At 37.5% G+C, this 19,009-nt stretch overlaps 1 protein-coding gene across 1 annotated transcript; it reads left to right on the plus strand.

Annotated features, from left to right (window-relative positions):
- Positions 1–252: 252 nt before the first annotated feature.
- Positions 253–13,614, plus strand: LOC115456382 (proton-coupled amino acid transporter-like protein CG1139). The gene is made up of 14 exons (XM_030185412.1): positions 253–407; positions 970–1,068; positions 1,142–1,177; positions 1,779–1,924; positions 2,524–2,668; positions 3,132–3,262; positions 4,223–4,307; positions 4,723–4,873; positions 5,304–5,501; positions 6,442–6,550; positions 10,216–10,329; positions 10,921–11,020; positions 12,551–12,651; positions 13,452–13,614. Exons 1-14 carry the CDS (start codon positions 393–395, stop codon positions 13,537–13,539), a joined length of 1,518 nt encoding a protein of 505 aa, XP_030041272.1. The 5' UTR covers positions 253–392; the 3' UTR covers positions 13,540–13,614.
- Positions 13,615–19,009: the final 5,395 nt, after the last annotated feature.

Below are 19,009 nucleotides of genomic sequence, written 5' to 3' on the forward strand. Positions count from 1 at the left end.
TTGGAATGAATTATTTAAGGGCTGCAAAATTTTTAATAAATCCATAATTTAGCTCCTTCAATATTTCATTTCTAATATTGAATTGTGCGATTCAATTTGTCATACGTAAATATCGTCACCGCAACTTATTAATATAAATGCACTAGAATTCTCGTAAAAGCTAATTCCTAAAGTGCCGTCGGCAATAAATGGAAAAACTTGAAACGATAACATCCAATCTCTTTGCTCAAATTAAAAAATCATTTTAAAAATGTTGTCAAAGTGTCATCTTTGTAAATTGTAAATATTTGATGAAATTATTTGATCCACAAAGTGCTATTAAAACATGCCATTAGAAGTTATTGGCCTGGGATTAAAAGTCAAAGCCTTCTAGATTTCTAAAATTCGAGAAAATGTCTTCGACCGAAGTAAGTAATTATATCATTTACCAAATACCTATATCGTGAAAAATATAGTTATTTAAAGAAAGTGTTTATATTCCTTCTGATTATAACAAATATTATGTACACTGTAGTTTATACCTAAAAGTGAATTTAAAAAGACCAATGCCAGAGTTTCTTGCCCTTCCTTCTCCGGTGAGAACTGCTTACCGAATTGGTGGTAGAGTTAATATTGACGGAATCTAAATAAAATATAACATTCTACAAGTTCAAATTAATTATTCCATTGCATTACAGTTCAAGTTCGATTGTATTAAATTATAATTAATTCTATTTATATTCTCCCACTGCTGGGCAGTCCACTAATAACTATGCAACACACTAACCTAATACAGATTGGGTAAAACCAAGGAATGAAGGCTTCCTCAAGATCTTTTCCTTCACCGTTATTGGTGACGATAAACCAATTATTAAATATGTATACGTACAATCAGATGCGTGCCTTTGGTCCTAGGTATTCTCCTAGGTAATTTATTGCTTTATCCACTGATTTTTGGACTAAGTTAAGTTGCTTACTGTATATTTATAGAGAGATGAACGTAGGGAACAGCAGGCTCATGAGGAACCACAAGAAAACCAAGAAATTCAAGAACAACAACAAAATGTATCACAAGAACAGAGAGAAGAAGTAAGAAAGCATGTTTAATAATCACTTAAATTTTATGTTATTTATATCTTTCTAATATCATTGTTAATTTCAGGAAGGAACTAGTTCTAAAAGAGAAAGAACATTAGAAGTAAGATTTCATTTTATCGCTTTAATGATAACCTATTCTCAATATTTAACAATTTTCGTTGAGCAAAACAACTTTCAATCTCACCCCTTTATTCATAGACGTTATTTATCTTAGGATGGAGCATTGATGTAACAAGTCTGTTTCTCAGTGCCGAGGGCATGGCAGCCTTCGCAGTGCATAGACATAGGGCCGTTGTGATTAGCTAATATTGAGATACAACTTGACTCTAATTGGCTGTCAGATAAACAAAGCTGAACAAACAGCAAACTGTTAAATAAACAAAGTTTAGAAATAGACTTGTTATCACAGCAATGCTCCGTCCTCAGATAAATAACGTCTATGAATAAGGGGGTAAGAGTTTAGAGCTCATTTTCTGTTATTTATTTAATTCTTAGTTACTTACCTCAAGATTGAAAATTAAAACTAGTACGACTAAAAATATACCGACGGTTAAAAAGATAATTGACATTATTTCTTACATATTTAAAGACAGCAATTTTGTTTGTTTTTTAACCTCGAATTTTTTTTGGTAAAATGTCGCTTAAGTTAATTAGCTTTTCAACTGTCAATATAAGAGAATAAAAAAAATACCAACTTGCAGAGGAAAACCTCAGCATACAGTCTGAGTTTGAGTCAGTACATGGAGTGCATGGAAATGAGAGAGAGCACTGGCTACCAGGTGTACCCTGGAACAGAGAGAGAAGACTACGACTTCAACGCGGAGAGATTTGGAGTTTACTCGACCAAGTAAAATTCTTTAAGCTATTTTGTTCATGGTTTCATAATTTCTTTCACTTAAATTGGAACCTTCTACTGGAATAATTATGAAGATTCGATTGAATTTTATAAGCGATGTCCTATATTTTTTTTTAATACGTGCACGGATATGTGACCGTACTGCATCTGATGGCAAGTAAAATGGGGTCCAATAGAATGTCGACTGACGAGAGACGATTACCCTTCAACAGTCGACACAATTATGCCGGCCTGTTGGAACCGGCTATACACAAGCTGAACCCTGAACGCGATACACTCACGTAGGCCACTATGGAGGGTTGTAGCACTTTGTTTACGGTGGTCGCGATCCGGGCAGATATGTAATATTAAATCGTACCACCAGCAAAAATTTATAATTTTTATTTGTATTACTTTAATTTATAAAATTGAGTTTCTCAAATGATATCTTACTATTTTTCTATAGGAAATATGAGGGTGTGTGTAGTCTACCGACCCGCACTAGATTATTGTTGTGGACTAAGACAGCAGAGGGACAGTTTATAATACCAGGCTGATATTATTATTATTATATTTCTCAATGCCTAACTTCAACGCTTATTATGTTCCAGCCTTATAGAATCCACGGCTCACTTGGTGAAGGGATGCCTCGGCGCAGGAATCTTGAGCATGCACGAAGCGTACATGTTTGCAGGGTTGTGGACCTCTGTGATCGTCACTATCATTCTAGCAACCATTATGTCACATACGATGATGGTAAGAAAATTTATGGAGAAGATAAAATTTTAAAAAAGACAAGTGTAAATGAGCGTTGGTCCTGCACCTGATCTCACCGGTCATGTCGGACTGCTGTCTCACCGGACTGTGAGAATGAAGGAACAGAGAGTGCACCTGTATATTACGCATACACTATTGCACTATAATATCTCCTGCGTACCTGGCTGATCTAGGTTGATGTTGGCCGCCGTGGCCGAAATTCAGTTAGGAGAGATTTATTCATTCACTAACTAAATGTTCTGGGAGTCGTTACAACTATGTTTATTATGATTTAGTTATGATTTAGTTATTAAAACTCCATTATGATTTCGATGTCTAAAGAAGAAACTCTGCCACTCCTTATACTTACATTGCGCCGAGCTAGCATAATTCGTGCTATGTCTATCTATGGTTATGACTGTTGCTATATATTTGTTTACCACAAATTTATTTTACATGTCAGATGCTCGTGAAATCAGCTCAAAAGATGTATCCGTTGCTAAGATTGCCACGACTTACGTATCCAGATCTGCTGGAGGTCGCTGTGGCCACGGGACCCTGGAAGGGTCTTAGGTGTTTCAGCAAATGTTTTAGGTAAAAGGTTATACAACTTATAAAGGTGTAGTGTTATATTTGTACCGCCAAGCAGCAGTGTGTAGTCACTATTGTGTTGTGCTCCAGTCTGAAGGACATTGTAGCCAGTGTAAATACTGGACATAATAAGAGTTGATATCTTATGTCCCAGGATGATGAGCACAATGGAATACCAATCAATACTTTGTAATTCGAGGTGTTGGATGGTGTTTCTACTGTTTATGGGCGGTCGTATCGCTTACCATCAGGCGAACGGCAAGCTTGTCTCGTCATTTAACGCAATAAATAAAAAATAATAAAGTATGGTGGCTAGTAAAATAACTGGCTATTATGAGACTTACCAAAATTTGCCTGAGGAAAATCCTTGAGTTTTTTTGCCATATCGCCCGCAAACCAGGTGATAACCTCCAAAAATTGATAATCACTGGACGAATGGAGGGCAAGAGGTCGAGAGGCAGGAATCCAATGCGCTGGACCGATCAGGTCCGGACCACACTCAACATGAATGTGGCTAAAGCGGTTCGTGTCGCCAAAAACCGAACCAGATGGCAAAACATCGTGCGCGAAGGACTGTTTCCCTGATGACTCACGACCCCCAGCATTGGGGAATCGATGCAAGGAGGAGGATGAGACTTACCATCTTGTTTCAATTTGACGAGCGCAATGGAAGCCAGCAGACTGATTATGAGCGGTGGCATCGCTTACCGTCACGCGAGCAGGGAGTACATCTCGTCACTCAATTGCGATAAAAGAAACTGTCAATATAGAGTTCGGTAATAGAATTTTGTCATAGTAGTCAAACACCACCGTACTGGCACCGTAACTGTTTAGAAAGACACCATCCAAATAGCAGATTTTGCCTTGATCTAAATTGGACCGTATTATTGAATATTATTGAATTATTTTTCTATTTAGAACAATTCACTGGGTGTAATAAAAGGATATTAAATTCGTTTTCAGATATGCAGCAGACTTTTTCCTGTTCTTTCAAATGTGCGGAACGTGTTGTATTTATGAAATCATGATTGCAAACACTCTGAAAGGGGTAAGATTTATAATTAAAGTCAGAGGTCCTTGTTCCATTTATGGGAACGAATCCATCTTCTTGCATTTACTATAAATATTTATAGTTGGTCAGGGGCCCTATTCCATCTAGGGGTTCCATTCAGCTTCTTGCATTTCCTACATATGATAGTCGTATAGGTTTTTTGACATTTTTACTTATACGGCTATCGAAGCTATCTTTCGATTAGAACGCCCGTAATTGCAAAACGACGGATAAGCCCTTACAAAAGGAATAGGCCCTCCGATCTTATTATCATCATCATGTCAGCTGAGAATCGTCCACTGATGGACATAGGCCTCCCCCATTGAGCGCCATAGGGACCGGTTCTGGGCCGCCCTCATCCATCGGACTCCGGCGACCGTCACCAATCTTATTATAATATTTCCAATTTCAGGTTCTAGAAGCCGTATCGGATTCTTTACAGGAATCAAATTATGATGTAAGGATATACATTTTGATTATAACAGTACCTCTGCTAGCGATATGTCTGATAAGGAGTTTGAAATATTTGGCGCCATTTGCAATGGTGGCAGATACTTTTGTGGGTACGTCGTAACTTCTGATTTATAATTTACACTGTATATTAATTAAACAGACAGCAAGTGAACATTTGGGTTGTATAATAAGAAATAAATAGAAAAGACCATCTGCCAAACCTCAAAAGGCCATGATTGTGTTGCGTGGATCGTATCGTCCACAACTTTTTTTATATATAATATTAAAGTGAATCGGCGCAAACAAGCCGGCATACTTGTGTCGACTGACGAGGATTAATCATCTCTTATAGATCTCAACACTCTCTCTGGACTCCACTTCGCATACAATTAAGTGGAATGACCCAAACTATGCCCTTATAAAAAAGACATGTGTCACCGACTTTTCCAACAACACACGAAGGCTGAAAGCTCTGAACATCACTGAAACATATTTTCGTATGGATCACATTCATTTATAACATCACGGTTATGTTTTCAGCAATTTGCGTGCTCACCACAATATACTACAGCTTGAAACAAGCCCAAAACATCAGCGACCGTCCAGCTTGGAAGAGCTTTAGTGGAGTGATCAGATTTTGTGGCATCTGTCTGTACAGCATGGATGGTATTGGTGTTACATTACCAGTGGAAAACAATATGGAGAGACCAAGATACTTCTACGTGGTTGTGGCATATGGTATGAGGGGTATCTGTTGCGGTGTGATGCAAATTGATTTGACTACACCAATGTCTTGACTGCCTTGGTGGTTTGTTGAGTTACCTGGGCGGTTCGACTCTGCCCTTGGTTTATCTCCCGGGTTGGGCAAATTAGTATTAGGCTTTTTTGTTCAGTATTAGCCCAGATTGTGGAACCGGGTTGGACAAATTGGTATTAGGCTTGCCTGTCGTACTATCAGCCCAGATTATGGAATTTGTGCCCGGTAAGGCAATATGTTCACCCGCTATCACTTTAGACGGAACATGATTGGCTAAAAGTTGGTGCCCTGTTAGATGGGAAGGAACGTAATTGGCGAAAAGTTGGTGCCCTCGTTGCCTTCAGTCATTCCTTTCTGGAATAAAGGCATGATGTGTGTATGTGATATGGGTAACTTTGTATAACTAGCTTACGAGATTGTTGGAACGTTTAAAGTGTTGCTATTTTTAACAATACACATAAAGACTCGTTTCAAGTACGAGATAGCCAGGATAATAACTTTATAATTCAAAATACTGGAACGCAGTGGCGAGAGGTGAAATTTTTCGAAAGGGAACCCGACACATAGATACTATTAAGTATAAAAGCGGTCTGCAAATATTCTGATGATAGATATATACTTAGATTCTACATGAAGGAAAGCCGGCAGGAATGGGTTGTATGAACCCTTCGCACTGCTGACAGGTGTTAATACTAATTAAGAACAGTCGTGATTCCATCAGGCGAGCGACTCAGTCGTCTCCTTCCATATTATATAAAATTATCTTATACCTTCTTAAAAACAGCGATAAAATCCGAAAAATAGTTTAATTTTAACGTCAAACATTCTCGTTAACATAAGAAATTATTATCTTAGACCGTTTACGCGTTGGCTTCTAAGAATCATAAGTGAAAATAGAAATTAATTTGGTAACTTTTCCAGGAATGACGATAGTAATCACCTCAATAACGATAACGGGGTTCTTTGGTTACTGGGGATGGGGCGAGGAGTGTACGAGCCCTGTAACAATACACATGCCAATGACCGATACGTGAGTATTTTTATACATACTTAGTCAACATAATATAATAAAAACACATTAGGGAAAGGTCAGACTAAGAAAAGCCCGTGTCATGAAATTCTGCACACATAACAAAGGTATGTTAATAATTATGCTTATAGAATAAAAGTGCATTACAATAATATTAATTAAGGTTATTTTTATGTATGTGCGTGCGTACCTAGATTTTCCGTCTTAAAAATTACTCAGTCGCAGCTCGAAGGAAGTTGGCAGCGTGATATTCCCGGGCCTCGGAAAGCATTACAAGAAACTACCAATGGTAAAAAGAGATTTTTTCGAAACGGGAACCCGGCACAACATATACTTATATGCATGAATGTGCTGATGATGATGATGATGATGAATGTGCTCTGCAAATCGTTCTAATGATAAATAATAATATAATAATATCAGCCCTGTATTATATCTGTCCCACTGTTGGGCACGGGTCTCCTCTACTTTTGAGCGGGATTAGGCCTTAGTCTACCACGCTGGCCTAGTGCGGATTGGTAGACTTCACCACACCCTCGAAATTCCTATAGAGAATTGCTCAAGTATGTAAGTTTCCTCACGGTGTTTCCTTCTCCGTCAAAGCAAGCGATAATTCACAAAGAATACACACATAATTTTAGAAATGTCAGAAATGTTGGTTTTGAACCTGCGGACATTCGTCAACACAACTAATTAGGCTATCGCTGCTTTCTAATGATAATTAGATTCTACATAAATTCTACACAAGGGAAAGCCGGAGAGAATCGAGTTATATTGCCCCTGAAAATAAAATAAACACTACAATCTATTTAAATCATTCAACATGCACACATTATCATATCACTTACTTGGAATGGCAAGAAAATTTCATTATGAGCTTGGCAACTTGGCACCGCTCTAAACGTCTCCATTCGCTTAACGATTGAAATAAATGTAACACTTGGCTAGATCTTTTAAATGTTTTCTACGTGTTTGCCAATGATATTATTATAATATACTAGCTTTTGCTCGTGACTTCGCCCGCGTCAATCAATGGCAGATGTAGGTTGGGAATTGGGTATTGAGAGCACATTTTTGATTTTATGTGAATTTAAAAATTTACAATACTATGAAATTTGTAGTACATCTTGTTACGCATTTTGATCGATTGATAATTTGTACATGCGATGTGTTATGTATTTTGATCGATCTAATACTAAATCGAGAGTTGAGAAAACGTGTAATATGTTAATTTAGTTATTGGTAGCTTACAATTAGAAACTAAATTATGATTTACAAGCTTTTGCTCGCGGCTTTGCCCGCGTGAATGAGTTTTCTGGGTTATCCCAGAAAACTCATTCATCCCATTTTATTATAATGCCGTTATATTTTTCCGGGATAGAAAGCCTATGTCCTTCCCAGGGTCTCAAGCTATTTCCATAATAAATTTCATTGATATGCGTTTGGTAGTTTTTGAGTATATCGCGTTCAGACAGGCAGACAAATGCGGTCGGAGACTTTGTTTTATAATATACTAGCTTTTGCTCGCGGCTCCGCTCGCGTTATAAAGTTTTTCAAGCTAAAGTTTTCCGTTATAAAAATAGTAGTTTCCCGGGAGCCTATGTTCTTCTCAGGGTCTCAAACTGTCTCCATACCAAATTTCATCTTAATACGTTGGGTAGTTTTTGAGTTTAACACGTAACAGACAGATGCAGCGGGGGACTTTTGTTATATTATTTAGAACTTTTTAAGTGAAACAATCTCGTCATACATCATTGTTGCATAACTTTAACCGTTTACGCAGCGCAGGCAACGGAAGCTCTCAAAACTCATAATTTTCCCCGTTTTTGCAACATGTTTCACTACTGCTCCGCTCCTATTGGTCATAGCGTGATGATATATAGCCTATAGCACTCCAGGAACAAAGGGCTATCCAACACAAAAAGATTTTTTCAGTTCAAACCGGTAGTTCCTGAGATTAGCCATTACTGCTCCGCTCCTATTGGTCATAGCGTGATGATATATAGCTTATAGCGGTCCACAAATAAAGGGCTATCCAACACAAAACGAATTTTTTGGTTGAAACCGGTAGTTCCTAAGATTAGCCATTACTGCTCCGCTCCTATTGGTCATAGCGTGATGATATATAACTTTGAACACTCCACAAACAAAGGACTATTCAACACAAAAATATATTTTCAGTTCGAATCGGTAGTTCCTGAGATTAGCCATTACTGCTCCGCTCCTATTGGGTATAGCGTGATGATATATAGCCTATAGCACTCCACGAACAAAGGGCTATCCAACGCAAAAAGAATTTTTCAGTTTGGACCGGTAGTTCCTGAGATTAGCCATTACTGCCCCGCTCTTATTGGGTATAGCGTGATGATATATAGCCTATAGCACTCCACGAACAAAGGGCTATCCAACGCAAAAGAATTTTTCAGTTTGGACCGGTAGTTCCTGAGATTAGCCATTACTGCCCCGCTCCTATTGGGTATAGCGTGATGATATATAGCCTATAGCACTCCACGAACAAAGGGCTATCCAACGCAAAAGAATTTTTCAGTTTGGACCGGTAGTTCCTGAGATTAGCCATTACTGCCCCGCTCCTATTGGGTATAGCGTGATGATATATAGCCTATAGCACTCCACGAACAAAGGGCTATCCAACGTAAAAAGAATTTTTCGGTTTGGACCGGTAGTTCCTGAGATTAGCGCGTTCAAACAAACAAACAAACAAACAAACAAACAAACAAACAAACAAACAAACAAACAAACAAACAAACTCTTCAGCTTTATATAATAGTATAGATTTTTAAAACTTTTTAAGAGTAACAATTCCGTCATACATGATTGTTGCGTAACTTTAACCGTTTACGCAGCACACGCATTTTTCTTTGTTGCAACATTTTTCATTGATGTTCCACTCCTAATGGTCATAGCGTTATGTTAATTATCCTATATCTTAGTTCGATAAATGGTATTTCCATCAATAAACGAAATTTTGAATTCGAACCAGAAATTCCTGTGATTAGCGCGTTCAAATATACTCTTTAACTTTACATATTGGTATAGATTAGTAAGATAAGATAGAGAAATAGATCTGCTACTAGGACACAAATCTGAATATTCGAAATCGTCCCAATTGGGATGATAGTTTATAGACTACGCGCAAATCTCGTGTCTCACAACTGTTTTCAATGAACGAACGAACGATGATGAACGAACCCAAACTCAATCTTTAATCCAATTCCGAGAATGAACCAATCAAAATAACTCATTTGTAATGTCAAATCACCTTTGTTCTGACTGGTCTATTTTTAGATAGATCATAAAAATCGATCTGGATCATTTCTTGAAAACGACGGTTATATTGGTTTTAATACGTCAACTCTTTCCCATGACACGTCTATGTTGATATGTACGTGTACGTACGGAGTTTTTTTGGTTGATTTTATACTTTGATTTTAGGCTTTACATGCGAACAAAGTTAAAATAATCGTTTATTATTTTGCCTTATAAGGATAGCCCGGAGGCACTCGGAGAGGCCTGTGGTGGAACTAGGAAGATCCTGTGCTTCTGGAAGGCGTTGAGCTAGCAACGGCCTGACCTTGTGTGGGCCTAAGGAAACGTAGCCCCGTAACAGTACAAGCATTAATAAAGTTAATCATTGTGTTTTTCAGTTTGCCGATCATTCTGCAGTTTTTGATGGCGGCAATGCTTAGCATAACATTCGCTGTTAATTTTTGGGTCCCTTTTAGAGTTGTATGGCATTATATCGGACGAAAATATAAAAGGTTTGGATTTTTGTCTTTCTTACTGTGATATAGTAACCCTGTATTACGATAATGTTAAATAATAATAATAATATAATACGATATAAATGTAATTTATATCGTATTATATTATATATAAATGTAATTTATATCGTAGCAACTTGGACAAACAAACATTATAATATATAAGTAACGATATTAAGATTAATGAAAATTATTTGTCCATTGTTGTGAAGTGGTGGTACCACACTGGTGGTAGGTCTCTCGTATGTGAGAGTCCGCCTATGTAGGTACCATCGCAATGTCTATTTCTGCAGCAGCAGTGTGTAGTCACTGTTGTGTTCCGGTTTGAAGAACATTGTAGCCAGTGTACAGGACATAATAACTTACATCTCATATCTCAGGATGGCGGAGTGAAATACCAAACAATACTTTGTAATTGAATGTGTTAGGTTTCTACGGTTTATGTGCAAACTGGGTCTTAAACTATCTCCATACAAAATTTCGTAAAAATCCGTTCAGTAGATTTTGAGAAAATCGATAACATACAGACAGACAGCTTTTGGGAACTTTCTTTTGTAATATGTATAGATAAGAACATTTTTCTCGCAGGAATCGTTGTTTTTGGGAGCGGATATTCAGAGCAACACACGTGATATTAATAACAGCGATCGCAATCACCTTTCCACATTTGATCCAGCTAATGATATTTGTGAGTTATTTTAGACCTTATTGTAAACGTCATACGGCCTATTTCAATAAATCTATCGTTAATCCCAATCCTTAACGGAGTGGTAGGAGTTAACCAAGTTAAATCATCAGACATATTATCAAAATCAGAATACTTTGATTTGACCATTTTTGCTATGATTCAGGGAGACATGAGGATTTATCAATGAAATCATACGCCAATCCACACAGTTGTAAATCACGCCTCTATCCCTAAAGGGGGTAGGCAGAAGTGCAACGCCCAATTATCGCCATATAGATGGGTGAATCTATCGCAACCATTTCCCAACCCGGGACCTCAGAGCGATGTCATACAGCCCACATAATACAACTACGCCACCGAGGCAGTCATATTTAAGTATAATTACTATCATCAACAATCAAATCATCATCAAAGCAATAAAATATCACCACAAAGTTCAATAAAGTTTATTGATATCATCATACCACAAACGCAAGATTAATGTTGGAATTATCTTGATTACCGACAAATGACGATTCACGATCGTCATCGGCTTAATTTGTTATGCCCTTAATTTCATAGCTGTATTAGGTACAATTCACATTGGCGTGTTGAAGCGATTATAATTTATAGAATATTGAACTTTAACTCCATTGGAGTAACGTACAAATTAGTGTCATTAAGACGTTTGAGGCGCGTCTGTGAGCGGCCAAAGTCCAGAATTAAAGCGCTCTACTCACCCAACCCGTTGATTCGAAAATAAATCGACGTCACTAAATACTTCGTAGCATTTTGTCGAAATGTACGGGAGAAATGAGAAAACAAGTATACTGTTCTAATGATAATGGGCATCTGGGAGGATAGTCTTCGCAGAAGCAAGTCTTCGACATGATTCTTGCAATTAAAGCCATCAACACCAAGTGATTGCTAGTGGTAGGATATATTTTATGTCCGACCATATAGCGACCACCGTACACAAGATGTTAAAACCCGCCATAGTGGGCCACGTAAGTGTTGCGTTCCGGTGTCAGAATGTGTCTATCCGGTTCCAACAGGCCGGCATAATTGTGTCGACTGCTGAGGAGTAATTATCTCTCGTCAGTCGACATTTATTGTTCCTACTCCATTCACCATCAGGTGTAGTGTAATCACTTTGCCGCGCACGTACAAAAAACGTCGCTCGCATCGGCGTGTTTAGTGTGTAGAGCGCTTTATACTTCACACTACTAAGGTCTATTCTCAAGACATGATTTTTATATCATCATAAAGCACGTAAAGCAGTTGGTCCTGCGCCTGATCTCCCTCCGCTCCTGTCGGAGTACTGTCTCAGCGAACTGTGAGAGTAAGGAACAGAGAGTGCTTGTGTATTGCGCACACACTTGCGGTCTATAATATCTCCTGAGTGGCTGATCTCCGTCCTGAGATTGGCTGCCGTGGCCGAAACTCAACTAGAACGGAATCATTCATTCACCAACATTTGTGTTTGAATTTCCAAATATTTAATTCATTGATCATATTATTATGCTAGAACATTTGTATTTAATTTTTCAGATCGGGAATTTCCCTTTGGTCTTCATCGCTTTCGTATTTCCACCGCTGATAGAAAGTCTCGTCACTTGGAAAGACGATACTTTGTTCAAAGGAGTAGTCAGGTTGGTAGACAATTTTGAATTTAATGCAGAATATAACAAAACATAATTTTACTTTTTTAAATGTTGTAAATCTGTATTAAAAATACGAGATAGTTTCTTACATAGTTACAGTTCTCTTAGGCCTTAATGAATAAATTTCACCTTGAGTACTATCTCAAGTAGACGTTTGATGTATTGAACTATTTTATAAACAAAGCTTGAGTTGACATTTAAGAGCCATAAACAAAACCCGTTTGTTCAAATCTATCATATGCTGTGACTTAAGATATCATTTGAAATTTTGTTGATATCTGTTTACCCCCTTATTCATAGACGTTTTTTATCTAAGGACAGAGCATTGCTATGATAACAAGTCTGTTTCTCAGTGCTGACGGAATGGCAGCCTTCGCAGTGCATAGACATAGCGCCGTTTTGATTGGCTAATATTGAGATATAACTTGAATCTAATTGCCTGTCAGATAAACAAAGCTGAACAAACAGCAAGCTGTCAGATAAACAAAGCTAAGAAACAGACTTGTTATCACAGCAATGCTCCATTCTTCGATAAAAAATGTCTATGAATAAGGGGGTTGGTAAATAGCGACGATCATAAATTGCTGATTTTAATTCGATAGTATCTCCGCTAATATCGCACTTGAGAGCGACATTTACTTCCATCTATGGATACGGACTCAGATACTATTTATTTAATATGTAACTGGACATAACATTCATAGATCTAGCTTATAAAAATACACTGGAGAAGGCCTAACCAGGTGTATTTTAAACAGTTTCACAAAAAAAAGAATATCTATTTTCAGATGGAGGATTGTGAAGAACTGCATAATAATATTATTTGGTTTTACTATAAGCACATCAAATCTAGTCGCGTATGGTGAAGGTTTATGATGTGGAATGAATAGGAAATAAGTTGTAAAATCTTAGTATTTATATATTGTAAATAAAACAAATATATAACTAGAATAAGTAATGCTTTTATTACTCTTATATAAGCCTCTGGTAGATATTGGTATTCTACCGAATAGCGACTGCCTTACTCAATGTCTAAAAAATTGTCATAGAGGCCCACGTGTGTCCGGGATCAGCCTGTGTATGTTGAGCTCCGAATATGCCGGCATAAGTATGTCGACTCGCGATACATAATCATTTCTGTTATTCTATCTGGAGACCATTCCAATTACAATATAGACATAAAAAACACAAACGATACATTGAAAAAATCCTTCAACATCCGTTATCATTTTCAAAAAAAAAACCCCAATTTAGAACTATTTAAAATGGACCAATCAGAACAAAGTTTGTTTGACACGCTTACAAATGAGATATTTTGATTGGTTCACCCTCGAAATCGGATTGAGATTGGGATCGTTTATTGGAAACAGCTTCCACTGAGCCTACAGCATTGCTAAATTCCAAGCGGTAGACATTCACCAACAGTAGGCCGCCTGCTCGTAAGGCATTCCAAATGATAGCCGCTTACCATCAGGTACACTGCCTGTTTGTTTGTAACTCCCAGTTATACCTACAGAATCTCCCGCTCGTCGCTTGCAAACCAATCCAAAGCTAAACGACTAAGCCGCTGTCTCGCACTTGTTGCGCGGTACAAATTGACTTAATCGTCACTCGGCCACCCTCTTCAATTGTTCGGGCGGTTGCTCAACTCTGTATTGTAATTTCGTAATTTAAATTCTTTTTTGGAGGTTTTCCTATAAATAAAATGAGTAGATTCATTACATAATGGGTTTAGGTTAAATTTAAGTGCCATGGGTCGTGTTAATAATGCAGTCTCACCATTAAGTAGAATCTTAAGTAGATGTTTAATGTAATGAACTATTTAATGAACCAGTCTTAAGCTGTTACTTAAATGCTTGTGCTCAACTAAGTCGACGCTGTTAATGAACAAAACGCAGCTGTCAAAATCTGTCGATTATCATGACTCAAGAAATCATTTGAGCTGACATTACTATACTATAATATAATATCAGCCCAGTATTATATACTGTCCCACTGCTGAGCACGGGCCTCCTCTACTACTGAGAGGGATTAGGCCTTGGTCCATCACGCTGGCTTGGTGCGGGTTGGTAGACGTCACACACCCACAAAATTCCTATAGAGAACTTCTCAAGTATGCAGGTTTCCTCACAATGTTTTCCTTCACCGTTAAAGCATGCGATAATTCACAAAGAATACACACACTATTATGAGTTTGCTAAATAGCGGCTGTTAAGATGCCGACTTTGATACCGTCTCAGCTGATATGGCACTTGAGAGTGAACTAAGTGGTATCTATTACTACTGTCTTATATTTCGTATGTGAAAGTCTGAGTAGGTATTGCCTCAAGATGACCAGCGTAGTAAAATATCGCGTGAATTGTAATGCGGAGTTTTAGTTGATTTGCAACTGTTTATTGACAATCGTGACCAGCAATCGTGACAGTTACCTTACAAGTGGCTTAGCTTTTACATAGTAAACAAAACAATATCAATGTTAAATGAACTATGCTGTCACATTGCACCAATTTGCTCAAAATTATGTAAAAACGGAATCCCTACCGAACAGCCAAAAACAATTCCAAAATTAAAATTGAAAGTAATCCAACCGGAGGGACAAATGTAAATGTCGAAGGATTTATAAAAAATATAATTATTTTAGGCGCCGGCCGAGAGGAAAAGTTTGGAACTGCTAAGCAGTCAAAGTCGTAACATTGGAATCCGTGGAACTTGTGACTGACTCGAGTGGGCGGGCTTATTCTGGAATAAAATATGAGAAAGGATTTTCGCTAACCTGCATTGGGCTAGTGTGGTAAACTAAACCCTCAGTAGAGGAAGCCCGTGCTCAGCAGTGGGCAATATTTTATTTTTATTTATTTACAAATCATAGCACTTACATAATGTGGGTTATTACAACTGAGTTAGGATGCGCACTAAGTTTAGAACTTGTATCGCGTATCCTTTACAAACCAGTAACATTAATTAAATTTGTCAGACTCTAGTTCGAAGTCTCAAAGTTATTAAAGAAAAGAAAACAATTAATAATAATAAAAATAACTACAAATATAATGCAGCTCTGGTAATAAGTAATATAAAAAGAGTTTCGAGATGCGAGAAATAATCTTCCCATCAATGGATAATGTATTTGCTCTTGGCTTACCTCTCTCTCTTCAAAGTACTCTTAACAAAATATGAAATTTGAATTTTTAATTTTCATTACTCTTTTCTCCGTATACGTCTGTTTGATCTCTCTCAAGTAATGTCGACTTGCCGACTCACGGGACTATGAGAGTGAAGGAGCAAAGAGTGATTGTGTAGGTATTGCGCACACACTTGTGCACTATAATAGCTGTTGCGTACCTGGCCGATTTCCATTGACATTGGCCGCCATGGCCAAATTTTGGCTACAAGGAATTCCTAGCCAAAATTTTAGCCATCCAGACTGGTGCCTACAATAGAAGCACCCTAGCCCCACCATCTCTACAATGCAAAGAAGAGGAAGCCAGGAGCCTTACCATGTATCCTAATTAATAATATGAAAGTGAGTTTGTTCGATTGTTAAGCGTTCTCGCCTTTACTACTTAAACCAATAATCATGAAATTTTGCATGTACATTAACAGAAGAACATATGGTACCATTCATCCATTGCTGGTGATAGGATATTGTTAAACGCTCTTTTTACAGTAAACATTATATTAGCAACATATTTACAGAATACAATTTTAGACAACGTCCAACCAGAGAGAATAATAGAATAGTCGCTGCGTGACATATCTTCTCTTCTGCCCGCCTGACCGAGCAGCCGAATACTTCCGGAAACGCCCGATGTCATCGGCTAGGATAGCGGCGCGTAACAACATATATTTTAAATCCATCCGTATAGCGATCACCCCAAGTTGTTTAACCCGCCATAGTGACATACGTGTGTCGCGTTCCGGGATCAGCACGTGTGTATCCGGTCCAGGCCCGCATAATTATATCGACGAGGGGTAACCATCTCTCGGTAGTCGACATTCTATTGGACCCAACTCTACTCATCACCAAATGCAGTGTGGTCTTTTTTCCTTAATAATAATAATAATAATATCAGCCCTGTATTATATACTTGCCCACTGCTGAGCACGGGCCTCTTCTACTATTTAGAGGGATTAGGCCTTAGTCCACCACGCTGGCCTAGTGCGGATTGGTAGACTTCACACACCTTCGAAATTCCTATAGAAAACTTCTCAGATGTGCAGGTTTCCTCACGATGTTTTCCTTCACCGTTAAAGCGAACGATAAATTCACAAAGAATACACACGTGATTTTTTAGAAAACTCAGAGGTGTGTGCCCTTGGGATTTGACCCTGCGGACATTCGTCTCGGCAGTCCGTTCCACTACCAACTAGGCTATCGCCGCCTACACGTATAAAAAACAAATATATGTTCCCGAGGATTAGAAATTGACAAAATCTACAATCACTCCTCACTATTCATGTAGACACGCCTCCAAAGAGGCTCACGTTTTTATGAAAAACAATAGCCAATACTATACTACATCTGCTTGTCTTGTACTTGGTATTCTAAGATAATAAATATATGATTTACAAGAAGTCGTTTTAAACCACACAACAGCCACATAATAACGGAAAATGTGATACCAATGGTTAAAAATGACATCACGTTTTGTACAAAGATCGTGAGAAAATAAAATCTGGTACAGCGATTTCATATTATTCTAAAAGGAAACTCGAGTTATCTTTTAGTTTTGCTTCCGTACATAATATTTTTAGTGATTGCTTTAACTGGTGGTAGGTCTGTCATATTTTTTTTTATTGCTTCAAATGACGAGACGAGTTTACCGTTCGTCTTAATAATAATGTGAGACATTGAAATTAAACAATTTTATAGCAGTTTTTTATATATTATAATTTTCTCCCGAGTTTTCGAAGACTGCAGCCTTATCACAGGGGGAGAGACGTGTTCTTCGTCCGAGAAATTTAAGTTACAATATCTACCTACATAATTCCAATTAATTACTATAACAAAATATACACTAATTTCACAGAAACCACCCAAAAAAATCAAAAAATTGATCGAAAGTACAGCGAATTTCCCAGACAACTCCTGAAAGTTCTACTTCGATTCAGAATACGCCGTCACGAGGTCGGCCGGGAGCAATTATCATTACGGGACGGTAACGGTCCCTAAAGGATTTGGGTCCTAATGTCGAGCCCGCAGTTGCGAAGTCCCATTGAAGAGTTCGCGGAATGTGCTACTTGTTTACATATAACGCTTACGTTTGGAAAATGGATTAAATTTTCTAAATGATTGTAAGTTGGAAAGCTAGAAAGTGGATGATAAAATGTTCAGAGTTATGGTAATGCCACAGTTATAAATAATTTTGTAGGAGAAAATGTGTCATGTAACTAAGGCATTGTGAAATTGTTAGTTGTGAAATATATTCAAAATATTAACAGTACGAAAAGGAAACGCGCCTAAAATCCTATCCATTTTTTTTTACTTATATAATTTGTATAAAGTGAAGTAAGTATATAAGCGGACTTAATGCCAAAAGCATCTTGTACCAGTCAACCTTAGGTGATGCAGAGATTAACAAAAGACATCTTCTACCAGTCCAAGTGGTGCAGAAATAAACAATGTAGCTACAATTATTACCGAGATACATAATATTACTAAATGTATAGCATATAATAATAATAATATACATGACTATGACTATAATACAAATATTGGAAGTAAGAAGATAAATCGGTAGAAGAGGCAAGTGACGAAGTAGAGAAAACATAATGGTATGGTGGCATGCATTAAGCGGCGCTGGCGAATAGGTAGCCATTTTAATTGCCGACGATAGAAGGATATGTGGTCATGCACATATTTCGATAAAACATATTAGCCATACATAACCACACTGCATTTCTAATGCTATTATTCTAATGACATCAAAAATACTAAAATGACGTACAGCTTCATAGAGAGGAAAATAGATCGAAAAACCCGTAGGAAACGTACTTTTACGTGAGTAATTTATGACGCAGTTTATGGTTTCCTTATATTAATTTCTATATAGCATCCGCCTTTTATTCCTAACACTTAAATATCGGAGAGTAAAATAAAAATTAATTATAAAAATTGTGAGTCGTCACTCTCTAAAACGCTTTAGATTCAATCAACCTTTACATGTATACAGGGTCATTTTGACACTGTGTTACTAAATGAAACCACATACTTATCTACTTGGAAATAACACTTTACAATAAGTTACTTGAGCCGTTGGCGTAAAATAATAAAATGATAATTTCGAACAAATTAAGTATTAATAAAAAGTAATTTTAATTTAACGCGCCCTAATGCCATTACCACTAC

Source organism: Manduca sexta, chromosome 2 (assembly GCF_014839805.1).
Source record: "Manduca sexta isolate Smith_Timp_Sample1 chromosome 2, JHU_Msex_v1.0, whole genome shotgun sequence".
In the NCBI taxonomy this organism is placed as follows: domain Eukaryota; kingdom Metazoa; phylum Arthropoda; class Insecta; order Lepidoptera; family Sphingidae; genus Manduca; species Manduca sexta.